The following is a 23,558-nucleotide window of genomic DNA, read 5'->3' as shown; positions in this document are numbered from 1 at the left end:
ATTGTTTCTATATCAACCTCAAGTGTCATCTAGATTTCATTTGCTCAGTAGCCACCCTTGTAGTGTTAACTATGCACATGGGTGGTCTAGATTAGTGTGCATTTTTCATTATATTATTTTCAGTCATTTAAAATTTTTCATTAAAATGCAGAGTTGTTGTTATTTAAATGCATTTGTATTTTTTATGGCAAGTGTGGTCTTGGGGAGATGGTGACTATGGGAAATTGGGCAGAGGTGTGGACAAGAAAGTAGGGAAGAAGGGAAAAGGCAGTGAGAGGTAGGTACATCAGATCGACTCTTTAGGGTTCTCTCAGGGTGGGCAGCCTTTTTCTTAAAGGGCCAGATTGTATTTGAAGCAGGTGGACCTGACTGTGTTCCAACACCAGTGTCTTCACAGAAGCAGGCTTTGGGCTGCGTTCTATGGGGGGCTGTAGTTCGTTATGTCCTGGTTACTATATACATTCTTTGTGTGTTTGCTTCTTTACCAAGTGTGTTTGGAAGTGGGACTTTTAACTAAGACTTGCCAGTTCCTTTCTCCATTAGTTTTATTTTGAAGCATGTTAATATCTTGATGTCTAAGAGTTTTGTGTGCCCATATGGTATTTATTATTTTCTAGGCTTCTGAGATAAGTTGCAGAGTAAGAAGTTTACTGTGTCATTGAATGGTATTTGAATTTCACTTGCCTTCTTGTTTATATTCACCTCCATTAGTATAGGAAAGCTATGACAATTATTAGATACAGAAATCGTTTACTTTGAGGGTATTTAAATTACTGTTGAAAACACCTTTTGTTGTTGCTGATGTTAACTTATGGTAAGCTCCTAGGATAGAATTGTTCCCCTTACTGCAGTGTGTTTTTTCAGCTGAATTATTTTATATGTTGACATTTCTGTGAAACACCCTTTGTGTTGGTCATGTTAGATTTACCAGGAAAGAAAAATAGAATATTTTGCTGAGTGTTTAAATAGAAACAACGTTTTAAATAGTGATATCTCCTAACTCTGAGAGAACAATAGATTTCTTCTTAGGAAGCCTTCCTCAGTGAAGAGTGTGCTGTGCATTGTTGTATCTGGGATGGGAGAATGTGATCTAATGGTTAATTAAAAGCACCTTGTTTCTTTCGGAATGAAAATCTGAATGAGGAGGAGAAAAAAGAACAGATCCATTTCGTATCCCAGCATTATGATGTTTGTAGGCTGTGGGTCCTAACAAATTGTAGCTGACAAAATACAGGAGTTTTAATAACACACCCAAAGCAAATGATTGTGCTTAATATTAAAGCAACAGATTATCCTCAAGAAGGTAATATTAAAAGCTTTCTGACCTGAATGGCCTAGTGGAAATATCTTTTTAGGCCATTCAGGTCATAGGCTTGAAGCTGCATCTGCATCCCTCTTTCCTTGTAGGGAAGAAGGTGATTGATGTGGCTGCAGGCTCCACCCACTGCCTGGCTCTGACTGAGGACAGCGAGGTCCACAGCTGGAGGAGCAACGACCAGTGCCAGCACTTTGACACCTTGCGCGTGACCAAGCCAGAACCTGCAGCATTGCCAGGACTCGACGCCAAACACATAGTGGGAGTTACCTGTGGGCCTGCCCAGGTACTGAATATAGAGCTTGATTTGGTATTTTGGAGGATTTTGGTTTCCAGTTGTTCATTACCAGTATATAGGAAATACCACTGAGTTTTGTTTGTTGTTCTTGTGTCCTGCAGTAGTGCTAAACTCATTTATTATGAGCTTCATTGTAGTTTCCTTGATGGACAATTAAATGCTATCTGTATAGAGGGGCAGTTTCATTTCTTCCTTTCCAGTCTGCTTGCCTTTTATGTATTTTTCCCGGCCTGATTGCCCTGGCCAGGACTTGCAGTGTGAAGCTGAATAGGAGAGGTGACAGTGGGTGCCCTGCCTTGCTCCTGACTGTAGGGGAAAGCAGTTCAGTCTTTCACCATCAACTGTGATGTTAGCTGCGCATATTTATATAGGTGCCTTATTACCAGATTAAGGCAGTTTCTTTAATTCCCCCCCAATTTTTTTTTTTTTTTTTTTTTTTTTTGAGACGGAGTCTCGCTCTATGCCCAGGCTGGCGTGCACTGGCGTGATCTCGGCTCACTGCAAACTCCGCCTCCTGGGTTCACGCCATTCTCCTGCCTCAGCCTCCCGAGTAGCTGGGACTACAGGCACCTGCCACCGTGCTCAGCTACCTTTCTGTATTTTTAGTAGAGACGGGGTTTCACCGTGTTAGCCAGGATGCTCTCGATCTCCTGACCTTGTGATCTGCCTGCCTCGGCCTCCCAAAGTGCTGAGATTACAGGTGTGAGCCACCATGCCCGGCCTTAATTCCCCCTTTTAGAAGCTTTTGAAAAATCCTGAATGGGTGTTAAAATTTGTTAAATGCTTTCAATCCAAATGAAATGGTCATGCAGTTTTCCTTCTTTAGTGTGTTAGTGTGGTGTATTACATTGATGATTTTTACTTTCTTTTTCTTAAACTTTTTTTTTTTCTTTTTTAGAGATGGAGTTTCACTATGTTGCCCAGGCTGGTCTTGAAATCCTGAGCTCAAGTGATCTGCCTGCCTTGGCCTCCCAAAGTGCTGGGATTACAGGTGTGAGACACTATACCAGCCTGATTTTTAAATACTGACCAAGCCTTGTGTTACTGGGATAGGGATCACTTGGCCACAATTTACTACTCTATTTTTTTTGTTTTGAGACAGAATCTCACCCAGGCTGGAGTGCATTGGTGCAATCTCAGCTCTCTGCAACCTCTGCATCCTGGGTTCAAGCAATTCTCCTGCCTCAGCTTCCTGAGTAGCTGGGATTAGAGGTGTGCACCATCACACCTGGCTAATTTTGTTTGTTTGTTTGTTTGTTTGTTTGTTTTTAATAGAGATGGGGTTTCACCATGTTGGCCAGCCTGGTCTCCAACTCCTGACCTCAAGTGATCCACCCTCCTTGGCATCCCAAATTCCTATGATTATAGGCGTGAGCCACCGCGCCCAGCCCTATTCTGTTTCTGTATTGCTAAATTTGACTTGGTAACACGTTTTTGAGGATTTTTCTGTTGATGCTCATCAGGGATGTTGGTTTGCAGTTTTCTTTCTTTGTATTATACTATCTCGTCTGACTTTCTGTCAGGGGAAAGCTGACCTTATACAAAGTATTGGCATGTGTTCCCTCCTTTTCCATTTTCTATAAGGGATTGTGTAGAATTAGTGTTACTTCTTCTTTAAATGTTTTTGAATCCATCTGAACCTGAGATTTCTTTCTAAAAGATTATACGCCGGGCGCGGTGGCTCACGCCTATAATCCCAGCACGTTGGGAGGCCAAGGCAGGTGGATCACCAGAGGTCAGGAGTTTGAGACCAGCCTGGCTAACATGTTGAAACCTCGTTTCTACTAAAAATACAAAAAATTAGTCGAGCTTGGTGGCGTGTGCCTGTAATCCCAGCTACTCAGGAGGCTGAGGCAGGAGAATCACTTGAACCTGGGAGGCGGAGATTGCAGAGAGCTGAGATTGCACCAATGCACTCCAGCCTGGGTGACAGAGTGAGACTCCGGCTCAAAAAAAAAAAGAAAAGATTTTGCAAATTCAATTTATTTAACAGGTATAGAACTATTGAGGTGACCTGTTTGTTTCTAGGAGGATTTTCCTGGTTTGTGGCACTCAGACATTGCTTTATTTCATCTAAGTTGTCTGATTTTTACATGTCAAGTTTTCCTTAGCATTCTCTTGCTAATCATCTGAATTCTGTGGGGCCTGCAGTGATGTCCCTTCATTCATTCCTGATACTGATAATTTGTGTCTTTTCTGTTTTTTTCTTTGTCAGTTTTGCTAGAGTTTTTCAATTTTGTTGATCTTTTCAAAGAACAATCTGTAAGTTTCATTAATTTTTGGCTTGTTTTTTTGCTTTCAATCTCATTGGTTTTCTGCTTTTATCTTGTCATTTGTCCCTTTGGCTTGTTTTGTGTTCACTTTGCTCTTTTTTAGTTTCTTAAGGTGGAAAGTTAGATTGCTGATTTAGACCTATCTTTTTTGTAATATATAATGATTTGATGCTATAAATTTTCCTCTAAGCAGTGCTTTAATTAAACCCACAAATTTTGATGCGTTTTCATTTATGTTCAAAGTATTTTCTAATTTCTTTTGAGAATTGTTCTTTGACCCATGGATTATTATCATTATTATTATTTTTCTTCAATACAGAGTTTCACTGTTGTTGCCCAGGCTGGAGTGCAATGGCATGATCTCGGCTCACTGCAATCTCTGTCTCCTGGGTTCAAGTGATTCTCCTGCCTCAGCCTCCTGATTAGGTGGGACTACAGGCACCCGCCACCATGCCTGGCTAATTGTTTTGTATTTTCAGTAGAGATGGGGTTTCTCCATGTTGGCCAGGCTGATCTTCAACTCCTGGCCTCAGGTGATCCCCCCAACTTGGCCTCCCACAGTGTTGGGATTACACGCATGAGCCACTGCGCCTGGCCTGACACATGGATTATTAAGTATGTTGTTTTATTTTGAAGTGTTTGCAGATTGTTCTATTAATGATTTCTAGTTTAATACCATTGTGATTGGAGAACAAACTGCATATGATTTCATTTCTTTTAAATTTGTTAAGACTTATGTGTCAGGATATGTTCTCTCTTAGTGAACATTCTGTATGTGCTTAAAAAGTACATGTATGGTCTGTGTATGTATGGTCTGTATATACATATATGTATACATATATGTATACATATACGTATAAAAAGTATATGTGTGGTCTGTTTGTGCTTAAAAAGTATGTGTATGGTCCAGCACTTTGGGAGGCCGAGGCGGGCAGATCACGAGGTCAGGAGATCGAGACCATCCTGGCTAACACGGTGAAACTCCGTCTCTACTAAAAATACAAAAAAAATTACCTGGGCGTGATGGCGGGCGCCTGTAGTCCCAGCTACTTGGGAGGCTGAGGCAGGAGAATGGCTTGAGCCCGGGAGGCGGAGCTTGCAGTGAACTGAGATCGCGCGACTGCACTCCAGCCTGGGCGACAGAGCTAGACTCCATCTCAAATAAAATAAAATAAAATAAAAGTATATGTAAAGTATATGTATGGCCGGGCACGGTGGCTCACGCCTGTAATCCCAGCGCTTTGGGAGGCTGAGGCAGGTGGATCACGAGGTCAGGAGATCAAGATCATCCTGGCTAACATGGTGAAACCCCGTCTCTACTAAAAATACAAAAAAAAATTAGCCAGGCATGGTGGCGAGCACCTGTAGTCCCAGCTACTCAGGAGGCTGAGGTAGGAGGATGGCGTGAACCCGGGAGGCAGAGCTTGCAGTGGGCTGAGATTGCACCACTGCACTCTAGCCTGGACAACAGAGTGAGACTCTGTCTCAAAAAAGGAAAAAAGTATATGTATTTTGCTGTTGTTGGGTGAAGTGTTCTATAAATTAGATCCAGTTTATTGATGGTGTTCTACAGTTCTCCTAGATTTTTGCCGATTACTTGTTCTCTCACTATGAAAGGGAGTGTGTGTGTTATATGTGTCTTAACAATTCATTGTCCAGTTAGAGTTGCTGTTATACCACTTCAAGTGGATGGAGAGCCTCACTGCCATCCATTAATGTGCATTAATCATTTTGAGAGTGAAAAAATTTTTTTAAATGTTTTTACTTTTTTAGGTATGGCCAAGTGAGATGGGGCTAGTGAAATGGGCGCGAAAATTGGAAGCTGATAGTGTGTGAGCTAGACACCCATGAATGCTTTTTGACTGGGCAGTTAGAGGGATGATAGGTAATAACATAAGGCAGCTCCATCACACACGCTGGTGGCTCCTGTGGAACAGACCAGCAGCTGCATCTGGAGATTCATTTTAGATTGTTGCGTGTTTCCTCTTAGAGCTGTGCTTGGTCATCGTGTTCTGAGTGGTCCATTGGCCTCCGTGTCCCTTTGGGGGTGGACATTTGCTCAGTGACTTTTCAGCAGCTGGATCTCCTGCTGCAGCAGGTGAGTGAGGGGATGGACGGCTCTGCGGACTGGCCGCCGCCCCATGAGAAAGAGTGCATGGCCGTGGCAACGCTGAATCTTCCACGACTTCAGGTATTTGTGATTTCCCTTCCTCTTGCTCCTTTTATAAGTTTCTTAGCAATTTGTAAGAAGGTTTATGTATTTTGAAGGCCTGTTGGGTGAAGTATTTTAAAGTAAGATTGTAATGCACTAATAATGGACGCAAGGCTTAAAAAACTTGATCTGTTTATTTTATGTTTGTCCTGGAAGTCAGCCTCGGCATGCAGGAAGAGCGTGTATGGATTGTGTTATTTTTGCTAGAATCATTAGTTTGTTGGCATTGTTACTGTTTTACTGTTGTTGCTTGTGGAGAAATGACTGGGTGAGATCACAGGTGATGGAGAGAGACAGCGCTCAGCTGAGACACCAGTGCTGGCCTGTCTCTCCTCTGTACTGTGAAAACCCTGCACCAAGAGGGTCCGGTCTTTGGTTTCCCTGGGCCACACTGGAAGAAGAATTGTCTTGGGCTACACATAAAATACACTAACGATAGCTGATGAGCTTAGAAAAAAATCCCAAAAATATCTCATGATGTTTTAAGAAATTTTACTTTGGGCCGCATTCAAAGCCGTCCTGGGCCCCGTGCTGCCCTCAGGCCATGGGTTGGACAAGCTTGATCTACTCAGTAAGCTCGGCTCCCAAAGCAATACCTTCCTTTCCTCACCATGAAGGTTATGGTTATGGTCAAAATAAAAGCTGCAAAAGTCTTCCTCCCTGGCAAAACTAAAGCTGAAGTGTTTGATCATCATCTTTTGTCTTTGTAATAAAACCCTCTAACTTAATGACAGGAACCACAGTTTTCTCGACATAGTAATTTTTCCCTTTTATTACAGTGGTTTCTGTGTAACAACCCGTCATGTCCCTCTTCCAGCCCCTCCCCTTTTTGCCCTGCTTCTAGAATGTACAGAACTGAGTGTAGTGTTTAGTTGCAGTAATGAACTGAGCAGAGGTCTGAAGTGTGCTTCTCTAGTCCTCTGTAGCACGCGTTTATCACCATACCTGTGGCATCCTGGCATTTGCGTGGGTGCACCCCAGGTGTTTGCTGCCCCTCCTGGTTTTCAGTGATGTTTCTGTTCTGGTCGGTGCTGTGGGGCGTGGCCTCGTGTATGTCTTAGGCTGTCGAGGTGTCCCAGCATATGGTTTTGCATTTGCCTCTCCGGGGTCCTGAGGGTTCTGTAGGTTTCACAGACTCTAGGTGAGTGTCGGTGGTCATTTCCTGACCTGTGATATCTATACCTAGATGAGTGGTGTGCTTTTGATTTCACTTCTACTCCCAGGGCAGGGCCGGGTCTCTCATTTCTCGTGGGGCCTCTTGCTACCCAGAGCCTGGGACGGGCAGTGTGTTGCCCCCTGGCTGTGGTTGGCTGGCAGGCAGGTGATCCTGAGTGGCTCCCAGCCTTCTGCAGGAAGCTCGGGTTCAGTGGGTCGTTGTGTGCCTTCCCGTGTGGGAGGTTGTGCTGAAGCCTGGCGGCTTGGCTCTGCTTTCAGAGCCCGGAACCTCTTGATTCCTGCTGTGTGTGCCCATGTGAATTTCGGTTTTGCACTTGAGGAGTTTCCTTGTGTACTCTCAGCTCCACAATCTAATTTTTAGCAGCTTTTTTTTTTTTTTAAGACAGAGTGTCACTTTGTCACCCTAGTTGGAATGCAGTGGTGCAGTCTTGGCCTGCCAGGTTCAAGTGATTCTCCTGCCTCAGCCTCCCAAGTAGCTGGGACTACAGGTGTGTACCATCACACCTGGCTGATTTTTTTATAGAGATGGGGTTTCATCATGTTGGCCAGGCTGGTCTTGAACTCCTGATCTCAAGTAATCTTCCCACCTTGGCCTCCCAAAGTGCTGGGATTACAGGCATGAGCCACCGCCTGTGGCAGCTTTTGTGGTTACATTGTAGCCATTATTTGTGTTTGGTGCAGATGGTTGGGGTGGGGTGGAGGTTGCTGTTGCTAGTTGTTTAGCTCTTCTGCTGATCTTGAGCTTTTCCATGTATGTGTTCATAGTGGGGTTACAAAAATTCCCCTAGAAAATACTTCAACTATTGTGGGTAAGAGTTTTTTTAGTCCAGTTTTTAAAAATACATAAGCTGAGAAGTTATTTTGTCTATTTAAATAATACTTCAAATTGAGTTTTATTCGGTGTTTAATAAGACTTTGAAATTCACTCATTTTTAGGGGTTCTAAGTGAAAATTGTTTTTCTCCTTTCAGTTGCATGCTGCCATTAGTCACCAGGTTCACCCGGAATTCCTTGGTTTAGGTCTGGGCAGCGTCCTCCTGAACAGCCTGAAGCAGACGGTGGTGACCCTGGCCAGCAGCACAGGCATGCTGAGCACCGTGCATTCAGCCTCCCAGGCCATGCTGCAGAGCGGCTGGTCCGTGCTGCTGCCCACTGCCGAGAAGCAGGCCCGGGCGCTCTCTGCTCTCCTGCCCTGCGCAGGTGGGCTCGGGGAAGGAACAGGAGACGGCATGGGTCAGGGTGCTGGGAGGGGATGGCGTTTCACTCAAATTGGCACACACTTTCTAGTTCAGTTTCAGGCAATGAAGTGAACATAAGTCCAGGTCGTCGATTCATGATTGATCTTCTGGTGGGCAGCTTGATGGCTGCTGGAGGGTTGGAGTCAGCCTTACACGCAGCCATTACTGCGGAGATCCAGGTATGGCCTTGGAGGCACACGTGACCTGGTGGTGCGCTGAGATCGGAAATACCACACTCACACATGTGAAGAATAACTGAAAACAGTAAAACACTCAACTTTTATCATATCCAAGTATTTTCTTAAATTAAAATTCTTTTATGTGCTAATTTTAAAAATTATTGAGATGATTTAATTGTGATAAAATACTGCATGTTGCCTGTTTCAGTGAAGTTAACAGATAACCTGTTACTCAGGTAGACCATTCCCGTCACCCGGAAAGATCCCTATGCCCTTGGCACTTGCAGCCAGGATACGCCCCTGCCCTCAGATGAGATGCATTTCGCCTGCTCTGAGTGTCGCAGCAATATAACTGTATAGTATGCACTCTTTCCTGCCTGGCCTTGGAGAATGATTTTCAGATTCACTCACTGATGTGTCTATTGTGACTTCGTTTTTATTATTGGGAAGTTTTCCATTTTCTGGGTGTAGTACTCTTTGTTAGTTCATTCTCCTATTGAAGGACATTAAATTGTTTTTGGTTTTTGTTTTCTTTTTTTTTTTTTTTTTTTTTGAGACAGGGTCTTGCTCTGTCACCCAGGCTGTATACAGTGACCTGATCTTGGCTCACTGCAGCCTTGTCCTCCTAGGCTCACATGATCCTCCCACCTCAGCCTCCTATGTTGCAGGGACCACAGGCATGTCACCATGCCGGGCTAGTTTTTTGATTTTTTTTTGTAGAGACAAGGTGTTACTGTGTTTCACAGGCTGGTCTCCAACTCCTGGGCTCGGGATCCCCCCACCTTGGCCTCCCAAAGTGTTGGGATTACAAGCGTGAGCCACCACGCCCAGGCTTTCTTGTTTTTGGCCGTGTAGAGCTGCCACGATTGTGCTGTGAACAAGTACTTTAGTGAACATATGTCCTCCCTTTGGGTAAACACTTGGAGTGGAATTTGTTAGGTTCTGGGGTCAGTGTGTGTTCATAGTTTCCCAAAGTGGCTCTGCCATTTACATTTGAGCCAGGACTTCTGTGTGTGAGAATTCTAGCTCCTTCTTGTCCTTGCAGAGCAGCTGGATGCTGCATGTGTGGGGCAGATCACATTGGGTTTTGTGAGAGCCAGTATGCAGGGTTAAGGATTTTAGGGACTTCACAGAAGGAGGCTGGAGAGCATCAGCAGAGGCAGCCTGGACCTTGGATCTGTAAACAGAAGACACTGTTTGAAACTGCACAACTGAGTTGGGGTTTCCAACAGGGCAGGTGGAGGCCTGTGGGTAGGTGTGTGCGGCAGCCACAGAGGCTGGGATAGCTTGGCATTGGGGTCAGGGCTCAGCCAGCCTGTGTGTCTTCACACCTGCTAATGAGATCACTTGTAAACAATTTCTGTTTATGAATTACAGGATATTGAAGCCAAGAAAGAAGCACAGAAGGAAAAAGAAATTGATGAACAGGAAGCAAATGCCTCAGCATTTCATAGAAGCAGGACTCCATTGGATAAAGACCTTATTAATACGGGGATCTGTGAGTCTTCTGGCAAACATTGTTTGCCTCTGGTTCAGCTCATACAACAGCATCTTAGGTAAATCGTATTAGCTGTATTGTATTGTGTTTTATTTATTTACTTTTTTTTGTATTTTTGAGACAGAGTTTCGCTCTTGTTGCCCAGGCCAGAGTGCGGTGGCGCGATCTTGACTCACCGCAACCTCCGCCTCCCAGGTTCAAGTAATTCTCCTGCCTCAGCCTCTCGAGCAGCTGGGATTACTGGCGTGCGCCGCCACGCCCCACTAATTTTGTAGTTTTAGTAGAGATGGGGTTTCTTCATGTTGGTCAGGCTGGTCTTGAACTCCCGACCTCAGGTGATCCACCCACCTTGGCCTCCCAAAATGTTCGGATTATAGGCATTAGCCACCACGCCTGGCCTCTTTATTTTACTTACTAACTTTTTTTTTTTTTTTTTTTTGTGACGGAGTCTCTCTCTATCATCCAGGCTGGAGTGCAGTGTCAACGATCTTGGCTCACTGCAACCTCCACCTCCTGGGTTCAAGCTATTCTCCTGCCTCAGCCTCCCGAGTAGCTGGGACTAGAGGTGTCTGCAAACACACCTGCCTGATTTTTGTGTTTTTAGTAGAGATGGGGTTTTACCATATTGGTCAGGCTGGTCTCAAACTCCTGACCTCAGGTGATCCACCTGCCTTGGCCTCTCCAGATGTTGGGATTACAGGCGTTAGCCACTGTGCCTGGCCTGTATTGAATTTTAATAGGTGATTATTGGTTTTCATATTAAGATAGTGAAATCCAGCACGAGGATCTCAAAACTTTGTTTGGTGATTGAAGGAATATTCTGAAAATTACCTAGTATAGATTTTAGGGTAAAGAGCAGACCCTTTTAAATATAGGTGAGAGGAGAAGTTGGAGGGCATGATGATGTTCAAAAGTTTTTCCAGAAGAGAAATTGGGTGTGCAGTAAACCTGTAAAAAGATTCTTGCTAATAAGCAGGTGGATGTAAATGAAAATCATCATGGAAGGTTATTTTTAAAACTGGTTGTATCATTGCCTCACTTCATATATTACAGAGTTATACATACTACTTTGTAAGATAACTTTTCTTTTCAAAACCAAAGTCAATGTGAAAGAATGGTGAGCATTGTTTTGGAAGGCCCGACTAGGAGGAGGTGGGAAGAAGTCAGACTCAGCCTGTGAACAGAGACTAACTTTGGCAGAAGCCAAAACAGTCAGACAGTGTTGTCTAAAATGATCATTCAAGAAGAGCGAAAAAACAAGGTGATTTGTGAAAGAGATTTCTTAGAAAATGAAACACATTTGTACCTCTGTTTAATAAAAATCTGCTTTTTGTCACATCATGCTCCTGGTTTTTTGTTTCTACACATATAGAAAGCAGAGCCCTGGCAGGTTGGATCAGGCAGCTGAGCACAGAGCAGGGAGCCCTGGGCAGTGGCCGCAGCTCTCAGCTGGCCTGTTCATGGGGGGCATGGTGCATCTGCGGCGTGGGGTGGGCCTGCGGCGTGCGGGGGGCCTGCGGCGTGGGGTGCGTTTGCGGCGTGGGGTGGGCCTGTGTCGTGGGGTGGGCCTGTGTCGTGGGGTGGGCCTGTGGTGTGGGGTGGGCCTGCGGCGTGCGGCGGGCCTGCGGCGTGCGGCGGGCCTGTGTCATGGGGTGCATCTGCAGTGTGCGGTGGGCCTGCGGCGTGCGGTGGGCCTGCGGCGTGCGGTGGGCCTGCTGTCCACAGCCAGAAAAACTAACTTAGTGGACACACAGTGAAATTTTGAAACAGGAAGTTTTAGAGCTAGTTTCTATCATAGAGTTTAGCAAATGCTATTTTGCAAAATATTTTTCTGGTGTTTTGTTTTTCTAATCTGATAATGCATATTTCACACATTCTGGCCTTTAAGCAATGGAAATTAGAGAACTAAACTTAATAGTTTGTGTTAATGGAAAGAGCTGGAGATTTGTTCTCAGAAAATTTCAGTTGCAACAGCTTGTTCACATAGGTGAACTTCTAACACAGTAACTATAGGAGTAAGAATAAAAGCTGTGTTTACTTTCACAGAGTTCAGAAGACATGAGAAAATGGATGTTAAAAACCTTGTAATTAAAGTGTAAAGTTACGTGCAAAGTTTTAAAGTGAGCATTTTCCAGGAAGAGGTGATTTTCTAAGTTCTTGAATGCCTCTCCCTTTTGTGAGGAGGCTGCGTCGTGGGCTGTTGGTGTCTTTGGCAGGGGGTGAGTGCAGGGTTCCTGTTGTGGGTCCTTTGTTCTCACGAGGGCAGCGCCCGTTTCCCATCTCCTGCTTGCCCAGACTGTTCCCGTGCGCAGAGAGACTGGCCTGTTTCAGCTGCAGCGGTGTAGCCTGCGTTGGCTAGTCTGGCCGGCACTCACACCGTTTGCTGATCAGCACTTGAAGTGTGTCCATCGTAGCTGAGACACTGAATATTTCATCTAATTTTTATTAATTAAAATGCAGGTTTAAAAACTTGATTCTGTTATTAGAAAGCATTTAAGAATGTCACTTGGCCACGTGAGTCTCCTTTGTCAACTATATATTTTATGAGTCTAAGTGCAGATCAGATATTTTCAATGCAAATTTCACTGCAAATTGAAATGTGCTACATATGTAAGCTATGCTGATGGTTTTTGAGGACTTAATATGAAATAACCTATGTAAAATATCTCAATCATTTTTCTTATATTTCATGTTGAAATGGTAATATTTTCAATCTGTTGGGATAAGTATGATACATTATTAAAATTATTTTTTATTTTTGAGATGGAGTCTTGCTCTGTTGCCCAGGCCAGAGTGCAGTGGTGCAATCTTGGCTCACTGCAACCTCCGCCTCTTGGGTTCAAGTAATTCTTCTGCTTCAGCCTCCCGAGCAGCTGGGACTATGGATGTACACCACCACGCCTGGCTGATTTTTGTATTTTTGTAGAGACAAGAGTTTCACCACGTTGGCCAGGCTGGTGTCGAACTCCTGATCTCAAGTAATCTGCCCACCTTGGCCTCCCAAAGTGCTGGGATTACAGGCATGAGCCCCTGCACCCAGCCATTATTACAATTAATTTTATCTGTGTGTGTGTGTGTGTGTGTGTGTGTGTGTGTGTTTACTTTTATTAATGTGACTAAGAACAATTTTTTTTCCCCCTGAGATGGAGACTCACTCTGTTGCCTGGACTGGAGTGCAGTGGCACATTCTCAGCTCACTGCAGCCTCTGCCTCCCAGGTTCAAATGATTCTTCTGCCTCAACCTCCTGAGTGGCTGGGACTACAGATGCATGCCACCATACCTGGCTAATTTGTGTATTTTTAGTAGAGATGGGGTTTCACGATGTTGGCCGGGATGGTCTTGAACTCCCAACCTCAGGTAATCTGCCCGCCTCAGCCTCCCAAAGTGTTGGGATTACAGGCATGAGCCACCGCACCTGGCCATGTTTATTAATATGACTAAGAACATTTTGAATTGCACTTGTGGCTCCACTGGTGTCCTGGGCAGGTGGCTCTGTGGTGTCCACACAGGTTGTCTGCTGTGTCTTCATCTTCGCTGCATGTGACTTTTTGGTTCCTGTGGCATGTGGAGTCCTGTATGGGACATTGGTTCTACAGTAGATTTATAATAAGGATGTACCTACTAAAAAATACAAAATAAAAAGAATAGAAACAAACATAGAAATAAGTATCACCTCACAAAAATTTTGGAAAGTAGAAAAAGGAAGATGCATTCACAGTTTTTCAGTAGCCGATATCCAGGCTGTCTTCATAAGCATGGATAACGTGTCCCTCTCCTGCATGGATAGACACCGTTTTCTCACCTTAAGTGTTTGTGATTGAAGGATTCTTGATGTGTTGACTTGGAGGATGCAGTTGTTGAGCAGTAGGTTATCTAAAGATTGTAAGAAACTTTTGGAAACATTTCATGTCCTTTTTTCCCTTGGAAAACATGGGTTGAAGAAATCGCCGCTTGCCAAAAATAAGCTGTGATATGGATTTCAGAGTAACTCTAGTTACATGCTGGCGAGGAGCCGTGGAATACCATTTACATTTGAAAATAGAGGGCTGTGAAGTTTTCATAAGTAGTGAACCCCGTCAGAATTACACATTTTGATTATGGCTCTAAATTTTATATTAAAGAAATAAAAATTTTATCGTATTTTATTACCGTCTTTTGCTCCAAGTGTAGCATACATGCTAGATTCTAGACCTGTTTCTTGTGTTACAGTGGTGTTACCCAGGCAGGTTATCAGGTAGTGAAGGTGCTGTCTGGTGGTGGTGGTGAGCCCAGTGAGGGCACATCCTTGCCGTGTGTGATGAGGGCCTGTGGGTTGCTGTGGGATTCCCAAACCCTGGCTCCTCTGTCTCCTGCTTCTGTCCTTACTCACACTGCTGGTGGTTTTCTGGTGTGAGCCACGGAGGCAAGTGGGATTGACAAGCCTGCTGTCACATTAGGAACCTGAGTTAAAGTGGAGCTGAAAGCATGTCCTCACTCTTGATGTTGTGCAGAGAACCACTTGTGCTTCTGGCCCAATGGGGCGGGTGGAACCAGGCCCTGGTTTGGCTCTCCTCCCCTCCATGTTCCCCTGTCCTGTCTGATTTGCTTTCACACTGATGTAAGAGTTACTTTCCCTCGGCCTCCCAAAGTGCTGGTATTACAGGCATTAGCCACTGCGCCCGGCCAGCATCCTTTCAAGTACTGGGGTACACCCAAGCTCCCAGCTTCTAGCTAGGAGTCATTTGGTCCCTCTTTATCCCAAAGGACCTGCCACCATCATTGGTTCCCAAAGCCCAGCAGGGTCCAGGCTCTTCAGCCTCCAACCACTTTGCATTTCTTTTCTGCTTTTCGTTCATGGAGATAAAGATTAACTTATTTTTCAGCCTGGGCATGTCTTTTTTATGTACTTTATTTTTTATTTTTATTTTTTGAGATGGAGTCTCACTCTCTCACCCAGGCTGGAATGCAGTGACGGGATCTCGTTTCACTGCAACCTCTGCCTCGTGGGTTCAAGTGATTCTCCTGCCTCAGCCTCCTGAGTAGCTGGGACTACAGGTGTGCACCACTATGCCCAGCTAATTTTTATATTTTTAGTAGAGACAGGGTGTTGCCATATTGGCCAGGCTGGTCTCGAACTCCTGGCTTCAAGTGATCCTCCTACCTCAGCCTCCCAGAGTGCTGGGATTACAGGATTACAGGCGTGACCACCGCGTGTGGCCTTTATTTACTTTGTATATCTCATCTATTACTGCTGCAGTTTGCAGAAGAGAGGATGCCCTCAAACCTAACTTCTCCAGACCATCCCAAATGGGAAGTCTGCTCCACGTCAACAGTGTTGTTGCTTTTAAAGACTATATGTCAACATGCCAGATTATAGCAAAAGGATGTCGAGGGCGCAATAGGATAGCAAGCCTAAGAGTCCTGGAGAGAAGGTGGCAGAGCTGCGTTTCGAAGGTGGTTCCTTCTTCAGACCCTGGCCTTCCTGCCTTGTTCCTCCAGTTGCGAGAGCAGCTGTTGGAGCTCCTCCACGGGCGAAGAGGTGAGGCTGGACTGAGAGGGAGATGGAGAAGCTGCCAGAGGTTCTTTTGGATCTAGAATTGAGACAGCAGTTCCAGCCAGGTCTGGAGGTGGGTGCTGTCACTCAGCCCCCAAGGGAATGGTACTGATTGAAGAATGTGGCAAGAACTCCCTGGCCGGGAGAGGGAGGTGCTCGCTCCTTTGAATCGCCTGAGCCCAGGCTGGAAGGCCCAAGGGGGAGGACGAGGCCAGCTCACTCCAGCTCCATCCCCTCCCTTTAACCCTGAGCTAGTCACCCTCCCAGACTCCAGTCCCTTTTCCTAAGTGCCCTCCCTGCAAAGTCTGCATGGAGCAGCGCTCCCTCGCGCCAGCTCGCCCCGCACTTTCTTGTCTTTCAGCAACCCCATGGGTTTGAACCTGAGATGATTCATTTTCCTAAAAGCCTCTTTGGGCTGAGGGAAGGCGTGGGTGGCTCTGCCAGTTTTGGAGTGGGGGCCGCCTCTTCTCAGAGCCGCTGTGAGGGCCAGGGCCACCCTCCCAGGTGGGTGTCTCTGGGCTGGGCAGCAGCTTTATAGGCAGCCCGGGCCATCCCCACTGGTCTGGGAGGCTGGGGGTGCACCAGCTCCTGCTCCTGATAGAGCCAAGGCACCTTCCTTACCTGAGAGCTGAGTTTCTTGAAGAGTGGGCACAGAGGAGCTGGCAACGTGGGTGGTGTAGGCACCCAGGAGAAAATCTGTGGCTCAGTCTCAGGGAGAAGTCTCCACCAGCACAGCTGTTGTAGAGATGGGGAAACTGGGCTGAGAGGGAAGGGGGCTTGCCCAACTCACCAGCCCTGGAATGTTTTGAGCTTTGGGGGTGGATCTCCCAGGAAATGTGTTTTATGGCACCACCACCTCTGGTCACCCACCCTGAGGTGTGGCGGGCCTGGACAGCCAGCTTGACTGAGGGCCAGGCTGGTGAAGTCAAACGTACCACTCAGGAAGGAGACCCAGCCCTTCTCCAGACAGAGTTCAAATGTGCACTGCCTTCTTTGGGCCTCAAATTCCCCACATGAATTCCAAGGACCCTTCTAGCTCCTACACTCTGGGCCAAGGTTTCCTCTGAGCCCCAGTCAGCCTAGAGGACCTAGGATACATCTTCCTTGGACAGAGACCCACCATACGGGCAGCAGGAGGTAGGGGTGGGGGTAGGCAAGGTTCCTGTGGGGAGGTGGAGCTGTCATCAGAGATGGTGTCTGCAGACAGTGGGTGTATCGTGGCTCTGCTACTACTTGCTGGGTGGCCCCGTGACGTTTCTTTCCCCACTCTGGACCTCAGTTTCCCTATCTGTTCTGTGGAGATAAGATGCCTGCCTGCATATTTGTGGACTGGGATGTGTGGGGGCCAGTTGCAGTGTTTGTTGGTGTGGTCCTGGGGCAGCCTGCACCACCCCATAGAGATTTCTGGGCCCCACCCTAGGCTCACAGGACCAGAATCTCTGGGAATGAAGCCTGGGAATTTGCATTTCCACAAGCATCTGGCTGATTCTGACATGATTGAAAAGCACTAATAGTATATAGCAAGCTCTTTATAAAAGGTAAATTCATAGCTGCCTTTTACTAAGTATAAATCTCACCTTCCCTTCCTCAGTTGAGGACACACACCGCAGTTGAAAATCACTGTGCCTTTCCAGATGCAGAATCTGACGTTTCTGATGAGATTCTGTTAAGTGTTGCTTTCTGTAGTTTGTATTCCAAAACAAGGGGAATATCTTTCCATTTTTTCAATATAAATGTTTAGGTCAGATACGCTTTTTCAAACTGGACACACACAGTCACACAGTTTAGGATTTCAGCTATGGCTTCCTCTCAAATTATTAGCCTCTTTCTGCCAGGGAGCAGTTTTTCCCAGACAAGACCCTGGACACAGGCTGGTGGGGCCCCTCCTCATCAGAATCACTAGATCATGACTGACTCCTAGAGGTGGCTTTTTCTGCTTAAGTGTCAGCCCATGGGCTGGGATGTGACCCCCAAAGTTGCAGCAGAAGCTTCCACCCATCTTGGGCCCCCCCTGCCATCTATGGGGTAAGGCCTGTCCCTTGTCTTCTGGGCCCAGCCGGCCTCACAGGCATTCAGCAGATTGGAAAGTCGAAGCATGTGCTGTGCTTGGCTGGGCTCTCCTGCGCCCCTTTTTGGGGTGAGGTGGAGTGCATCCAGCCCCCAGAATCCCTGCCGTTTATTCCCCCCCCATCCCCACCCCCATACACACTCACAAGTAGAAACACAGGCGCAGTCACTGTCGCACACCACTCTGGACAGCACCATTTCCAGCCTCAGGGGGGCAGTTTCCTTACAGGGAAGTTAATGAGGCACTAAAGAAGGCTTGGGGACAGGGAGAAAATCTATCGAGAAGAGGCTCCTAGACCTGGTTCTGCCTCTGAATTGCTGGGGGTCCTTGAGAAAGTTGCTTCCCCTCTCTGGTCTCAGTTTCCTCAGGTGAGAAATGGGGGACCGGCCAAATGGTCTAAGGTTCTGGGAACCTCTAAGTCAGAGCCTGTAGCTGGTGGTCAAGATGAGGGAGAGGCCCTCAGGCTCAGCCGAATGCCTGAGAGTCAGGACAGGCCCAAAGGTGAGCAACCTGAGCACATCAGGTGGGTTCAAAGCTGGTGCATGAGCCCCACAGCCTGCAGAGCAGCTCTGGACTCGGGAGCCCGCTCGCACCAGCCCAGTGGGACTTCAGAGATGTGGGGTCCAGCCTCTCCTACTGTTGCAGGGCTGGGGGCTGGGAGCTGCAGATTCTGACCCCACAGCTGCCTTAGACATGCCAGATGGGCTGGGGCAAGACACACCCCTCTCTATGAACTGAGCAGTCAGTCCAAATAGATACACTAAAGAAGGGCTGTGGGATGGACCCAGCTGTAGCCTGGGGCTACAGACTAGTTTCCAGGGTACTCAAGCAGCTGGCCTCTGGGGTAGCAGCCCCGGGTATGAGAGGCAGGACTCAGAATCTAGGCCAAGCCTCTACAGGAATCCCCTCTGGAGAGCCTGGGCGCTCTGCAGGAGGGGCAGCAGGCAGCAGGTGCACCAGGAGCATGTTTCACAAGGTGCCCAATATTGCATCTGCTCAGATAGGCAGCGAGTTGGAAAGTGGATGCAGTAGGCGGGGTGGCGGCTGCTCCCCAGAGCCAGGAGTCCAGCCCAGCACCCACCTGAGTCCGCCTCAGTCCTGCTCAACTGGGTTATCTGTGCTCTTGGCCCTCTGGTCCCACCCACAGAGAGAGGGCTTTGGGGCGACTAGATGACCTGGCCCTTGTGGGAGGATGTAACTGACTCCTGAGCCTGGCGAGCCAGGCAGCCCCTCACCAGTGTCCCCACCCCCACATCTCCAGCCACCCTCATTCCCTGATCCTCCCATCTGCTCCCCTGACCCAGCGGTTTCCTCTGCTCACTCTCTTTTCCTGCTCCCAGGCTCGCCTGGTCATGTGTCTTTCACTCTCCTCTGAGTCTCCCTCTTTCCAAGCCGCCTCCACTCTACTTGACACACTCTCCCTTAAGACACCAGAGTACACAAGCGCAAGTCCCTGCACCTCACCTTTACTCCCAGACATGGGAGGGAGATGACATGAAGACCCAAACGCCCCTTGGCAAGAGATCTGGGGTATGCAGAGGGGCAGATCTGAGGCTGTGGAAGCTCCAGGGGCTCCCTGCCGGAGGCTGCATGTAAGCCGGCTATTGAATGTGGCTCTGAGCTGAGACCCCTCCTTGAAGCTCCAGACCAGGAGCCAGCTGCTAGCTCGACCCCTCCATTTGGTGCCTCAGAGAAACCTTGCACTCTGTAGGTCTAACTCTGAACCCAGAAAATCCCCCCATGTAGGCCCTGTCTCTTCATAGGGAAAGCACCACCTCAGACCCAGTTCTGCACCAGCTTGCTGTAGAAAGACCAGTCTGCCACTGTATGGCACACGGATGGCAGGGGCCGAGTGCAGGTGGAGAGAATAGAAGGTGGGCAGGGTGGGGGAGGCAGGGACATGGCTGTAGCCGTGGAGATGGGAGGACAGACAGGACTTGGGGGCTACTTGGATGAACCAAGGGGGGAGTCAGGAAGAGACACCCAGTTTTGTATCAGATGTGTAGAGCGTGGGATGCTGTTCATTGATCGAGGGAGGGGGAGGAGGAAGAGGTATGGCATGGGGAGGAGGTAGCTGAGCTCTGTCATTAATGTCATTTGAAGTCCCCAGGGAAAGAAAGGCCCACCAGCGCCTTCACTGCTTCAGCCAGCTCTCAGGGTGTCTGTGCTCCCTGGCCCTCTCAGCTCCTGCTTCATAGCTGTCAGCTGCAGTGGGGGACAGCTGCACAAGGGCCCAGCATGTCTGTGTGTTTACCCAGGGGACTGCCGCGTGGCCCATGCCGAGCAGAAACTGATGGATGACCTTCTGAACAAAACCCGTTACCACAACCTGATCCACCCAGCCGCCACCTCCTCACAGCTCATCTCCATCGAGACGGAGCTCTCCCTGGCCCAGTGCATCAGCGTGGTAGGTGCAGAGGATACCTGTGGCTGAGGCTCAGGCAAAGAGGCAGCTCATGCCCAAGCCCCAAGCAGTCAATGTCCAGAGGAATGAAATGACTAGAGTTGACTTAGACTGACCAGTACACGGTGGGGAGGCTGGAGGAGGGTCCATGAGGTTTATAGGTGTCCAGTATTTAATGAGGTCATGGTTTTGTTAACAAAGAAGAAATGAGGGTGGGGGTGGGATCACCACTGGCTAGGCAGCCAAGGGGCCTGCAGAGACTCTGCTCAGCTGAGTCTCCAGCATGACCATGAGCTTCTCCTCCTCATCCTCCCAGCCCCACCCTACTCTCTCCCCCAGCTTGCTCAACAGGTGTCCTTACATGCTCCCTACTTGTTGGGGAAAATAAGAACCAGACTGGGGGAACTGACGGGTACAGAGGCCGAGGTGTAGGTGCAGGACCACAGGCAGTGCAGCGTCTACTGAGCCAGGCGGGTGAGGGTCTGGAGAGTGGACATGGCTGCTGCAGGCATGGAAAGGAGGCGCAGGTGGTGGCACTCCCAGGGCCCATTGTCAGGGCCTCCATATGTGGACGTGTGCAGAGGTGGGGGTGCTGAGGGAGGAGGGGCCAGGGAATTTCTCATCTTCTCTCTACTGCCTCTGAGTTGGCGATGTCAGAGGGAGCCATGGCCCACTGTAAAGTGACACAATGTCCCCACCCACAGGGTTAGAACCCCTCCCCTGGAAGCAGCTCTGAGGGGAACAGTCACATGTAGAGAGTGCAGGACGCTGTGTCCAGCCGGGGGAAGGAGGTCACCAAGGGGGTTGACCCTCCTCTGGCCAGGTGGCTGCCTTCTGACACACCAGCCTCTCTCTCTAGAACGGTGGGCCCCACACACCCAGCCTGTGAAACCTACAGCCCTCAAGAAGGCTTTGGCCAAATTAATGAGCGGCTCCCTCTCCCAGGAGGAAGCACAGCTGAAGGATGCAGAGGGCAGTAGAGTTGTGTATGCTCCGCCCCCTCTCTCCAGAGTGGGACGGAAAGAAGGGGGCTTTCAGCCAGGCTGGCCCAGGCTGGGGTCTGAGTGTCACTGTCCAGCTATTGGCTTCTGGCTTAATGGGTGAGCCCAGCTGCTCCTGTGCAGCTGCCGCCCTAGTGAGGGTGAACCGGCAGGTGAGTTCCATTTCTGAAAGCCTGGGAATACAGTCAATATTAGGCTGTGGGCTGCTGGGCCAGGAAGGGGAGTTTATTTTTCAGGGTTTGTTTATCTATCTATTGAGTTGATGAGGGAGGGTTATAGGTACAACCACCTTAAAGATGGAAATTTTGAGAGAGCAGGCAGGGATTTAGTGCTGGGTAAACCTTCTCAAAGCAGCTCTTTTGGGGTGGCCAGAATCCAGTACCAATATCCTCAGCATGTTCATCAGCTGCTGGGGGAGTGCCGGACAGGATGAAAGCACAGGAACACTTTCTGGATGATAGAAATACTCTGTATCTTCAAAGGAGGTAGGTTCCATGGGTAATGTTAAATGAGTTAAAACTCATCAAAATGTAAACCAGATCTGTGCATTTCACTGAATATAAATTATACCTCCAATTAGAAACATTTTTTTAAAAGACAGATGGGCTGGACGCAGTGGCTCACACTTGTAATCCCAGCACTTTCGGAGGCTGAGGCAGGTACATCACCTGAGTCAGGAGCTCGAGACCAGCCTGGAAAACATGGTGAAATCCTGTCTCTATTAAAGGTATACAAAAAAATTAGCCAGGCATGGTGGCACACGCCTGTAATCCCAGCTACTTGGGAAGCTGAGGCAGGAGAATTGCTTGAACCCAGGAGGCAGAAGTTACAGTGAGCAGAGATCGTGCCACCGCACTAGCACCTGGGCAACAGAGCGAGACTCCATCTCAAAAACAACAAAAAAAGGACAGATGGAGGTTTTCAACTTTCACTAAAGGCAGAGGAGCTTGTGACAGATTCGCCTCCCCACAAGAGCAGTTAGAAAAACTGGACAAAAGTGTGCCCTGCCCCCAATCAAAAACAATTGTTGAAAGGTAACTGAAAACCTCAGCCAGAACTTGAGTGACCATGCCTAGGAGGTGACCCTGACAGTCTGTGGTGCTTTTCCCACATTTGGTGATTGGTCAACAGTAGAGGGCTAAGAGGCTAAGAAACTGAGTATGAAGTAGTACTTAAGGGGCTGGAGAGCCTACCTGAATGTTTGGCACTCTCACAGGGCTGAAATGATCTAATGAGAATTTGGGTCCCAGGAAGGAGATGGGACCTCGGTGGGGACCCTGGAAGGGCCACCCCTAGGAGTCCAAATGAATAAAACATAGACCAGCCATCATAAAACCTAAAACTTGCTTTGAACCAGCTTAGTCCCAAACTAGATGAAGGCGATGTGCCCTTACTCCAGTTGTGTGCCATAAAGTCAAAGTCAATACTCTCTGGAGGCAGAACAAAGTTTATTAGGAATGCCATAAGACAACACAAGACTAAACGAGAAAGACCAAGAAAAAACACAATAGAAACATACATGTAAGGAAGAACTTTTTTTTTTTTTTGAGACGGAGTCTCGCTCTGTCACCCAGGCTTGAGTGCAGTGGCACGATCTCAGCTCACTGCAACGTCTGCCTCGCAGGTTCAAGCGATTCTCCTGCCTCAGCCTCCCAAGTAGCTGGGATTACAGGCACGCGCCACCATGCCCGGCTAATTTTTGTATTGGCCAGGCTGGTCTTGAACCCCTAACCTCAGGTCATCCATTCACCTCGGTCTCCCAAGTTGCTGGGATTACAGGCATGAGCCACCGTGCCTGGCTAGTATTTTGCCACAATTTAAAATAAATAAATGTTTTTTTTCAGGTTTGTGCTCAGACTCTCTTCTAAACAGTCACGTGGCAGCTTACTCTTCTCCAGGCCTTGCTGCCGGCTTTTACATGTTTATTGTTTGTGCGTTCTTGTCATCTGCTCGGTAGATGGCAGCTTCCAGGTGCTCCTAAGGGGCCAGGAAAGAGAGTGAGAAGGCACGGAGGTTGCCAGGTCATCCCGCTTGGGGCCCCGCCCTCATCACCTCCCTCAACCGGGTCTCCTGCAACTCTTGGTGGGCCACCTCGGCCACCGCTTCGCCCTGAGCTTCCTGCTGCTGCAGCTGGGCAGTGCCTCCTTCTCAGAGGCCAGCTGCTGATAGGTGGCCACACACTGCTGCAGGTGACCCAGGTAATGGGCTCGCTGCTGCTGCAGACTCTGAGCCTCTTGGCTCTTCAGCTCCACCTGCAGGATAGGCGTCAGGGTAGGTAGTGGCTGGCTTCCAGATTCTGGGCCCATAAACAGGGTGGCGAGGGCACTGCGGGGCTCTGTCGCCTGCCCAGGCCCCTTGCCCTG

At 48.0% G+C, this 23,558-nt stretch overlaps 2 protein-coding genes and 1 pseudogene across 21 annotated transcripts in view; 2 read left to right on the top strand and 1 right to left on the bottom strand.

Moving 5' to 3' along the window:
• Positions 1 to 11,524, top strand: part of LOC129050276 (E3 ubiquitin-protein ligase HERC2-like) — a 45,035-nt gene extending 33,511 nt beyond the window's left edge. For 14 of the 20 annotated variants that reach the window (XM_063716417.1, XM_063716415.1, XM_063716416.1 and 11 more), the window contains 3 exons: positions 1,408 to 1,601; positions 5,877 to 6,077; positions 8,245 to 10,202. In XM_063716417.1, coding sequence (XP_063572487.1) covers positions 1,408 to 1,601; positions 5,877 to 6,077; positions 8,245 to 8,583 — 734 coding nt within the window. In that variant the 3' untranslated portion in view covers positions 8,584 to 10,202. Of the gene's footprint in view, positions 1 to 1,407; positions 1,602 to 5,876; positions 6,078 to 8,244; positions 10,247 to 11,289 lie in introns of those variants that run through there. The other 6 variants (XR_008513882.2, XM_063716408.1, XM_063716411.1 and 3 more) reach the window with 6 other exon arrangements.
• Positions 11,525 to 15,475: 3,951 nt separating this feature from the next.
• LOC129050548 (uncharacterized) lies at positions 15,476 to 19,719 on the top strand (annotated as a pseudogene).
• Positions 19,720 to 22,623: 2,904 nt separating this feature from the next.
• LOC100433836 (golgin subfamily A member 6-like protein 22) overlaps positions 22,624 to 23,558 on the bottom strand; it is an 87,419-nt gene continuing 86,484 nt past the window's right edge. Inside the window, exon 14 of the mRNA XM_063716384.1 lies at positions 22,624 to 23,172. Within this exon, the coding sequence (XP_063572454.1) occupies positions 23,110 to 23,172 (63 nt within the window). The 3' untranslated portion in view covers positions 22,624 to 23,109. The remainder of the gene's footprint in view (positions 23,173 to 23,558) is intronic.

Source organism: Pongo abelii, chromosome 16 (assembly GCF_028885655.2).
Source record: "Pongo abelii isolate AG06213 chromosome 16, NHGRI_mPonAbe1-v2.0_pri, whole genome shotgun sequence".
Lineage (NCBI taxonomy): Eukaryota > Metazoa > Chordata > Mammalia > Primates > Hominidae > Pongo > Pongo abelii.
This window is presented reverse-complemented; position numbering and strand designations above follow the sequence as displayed.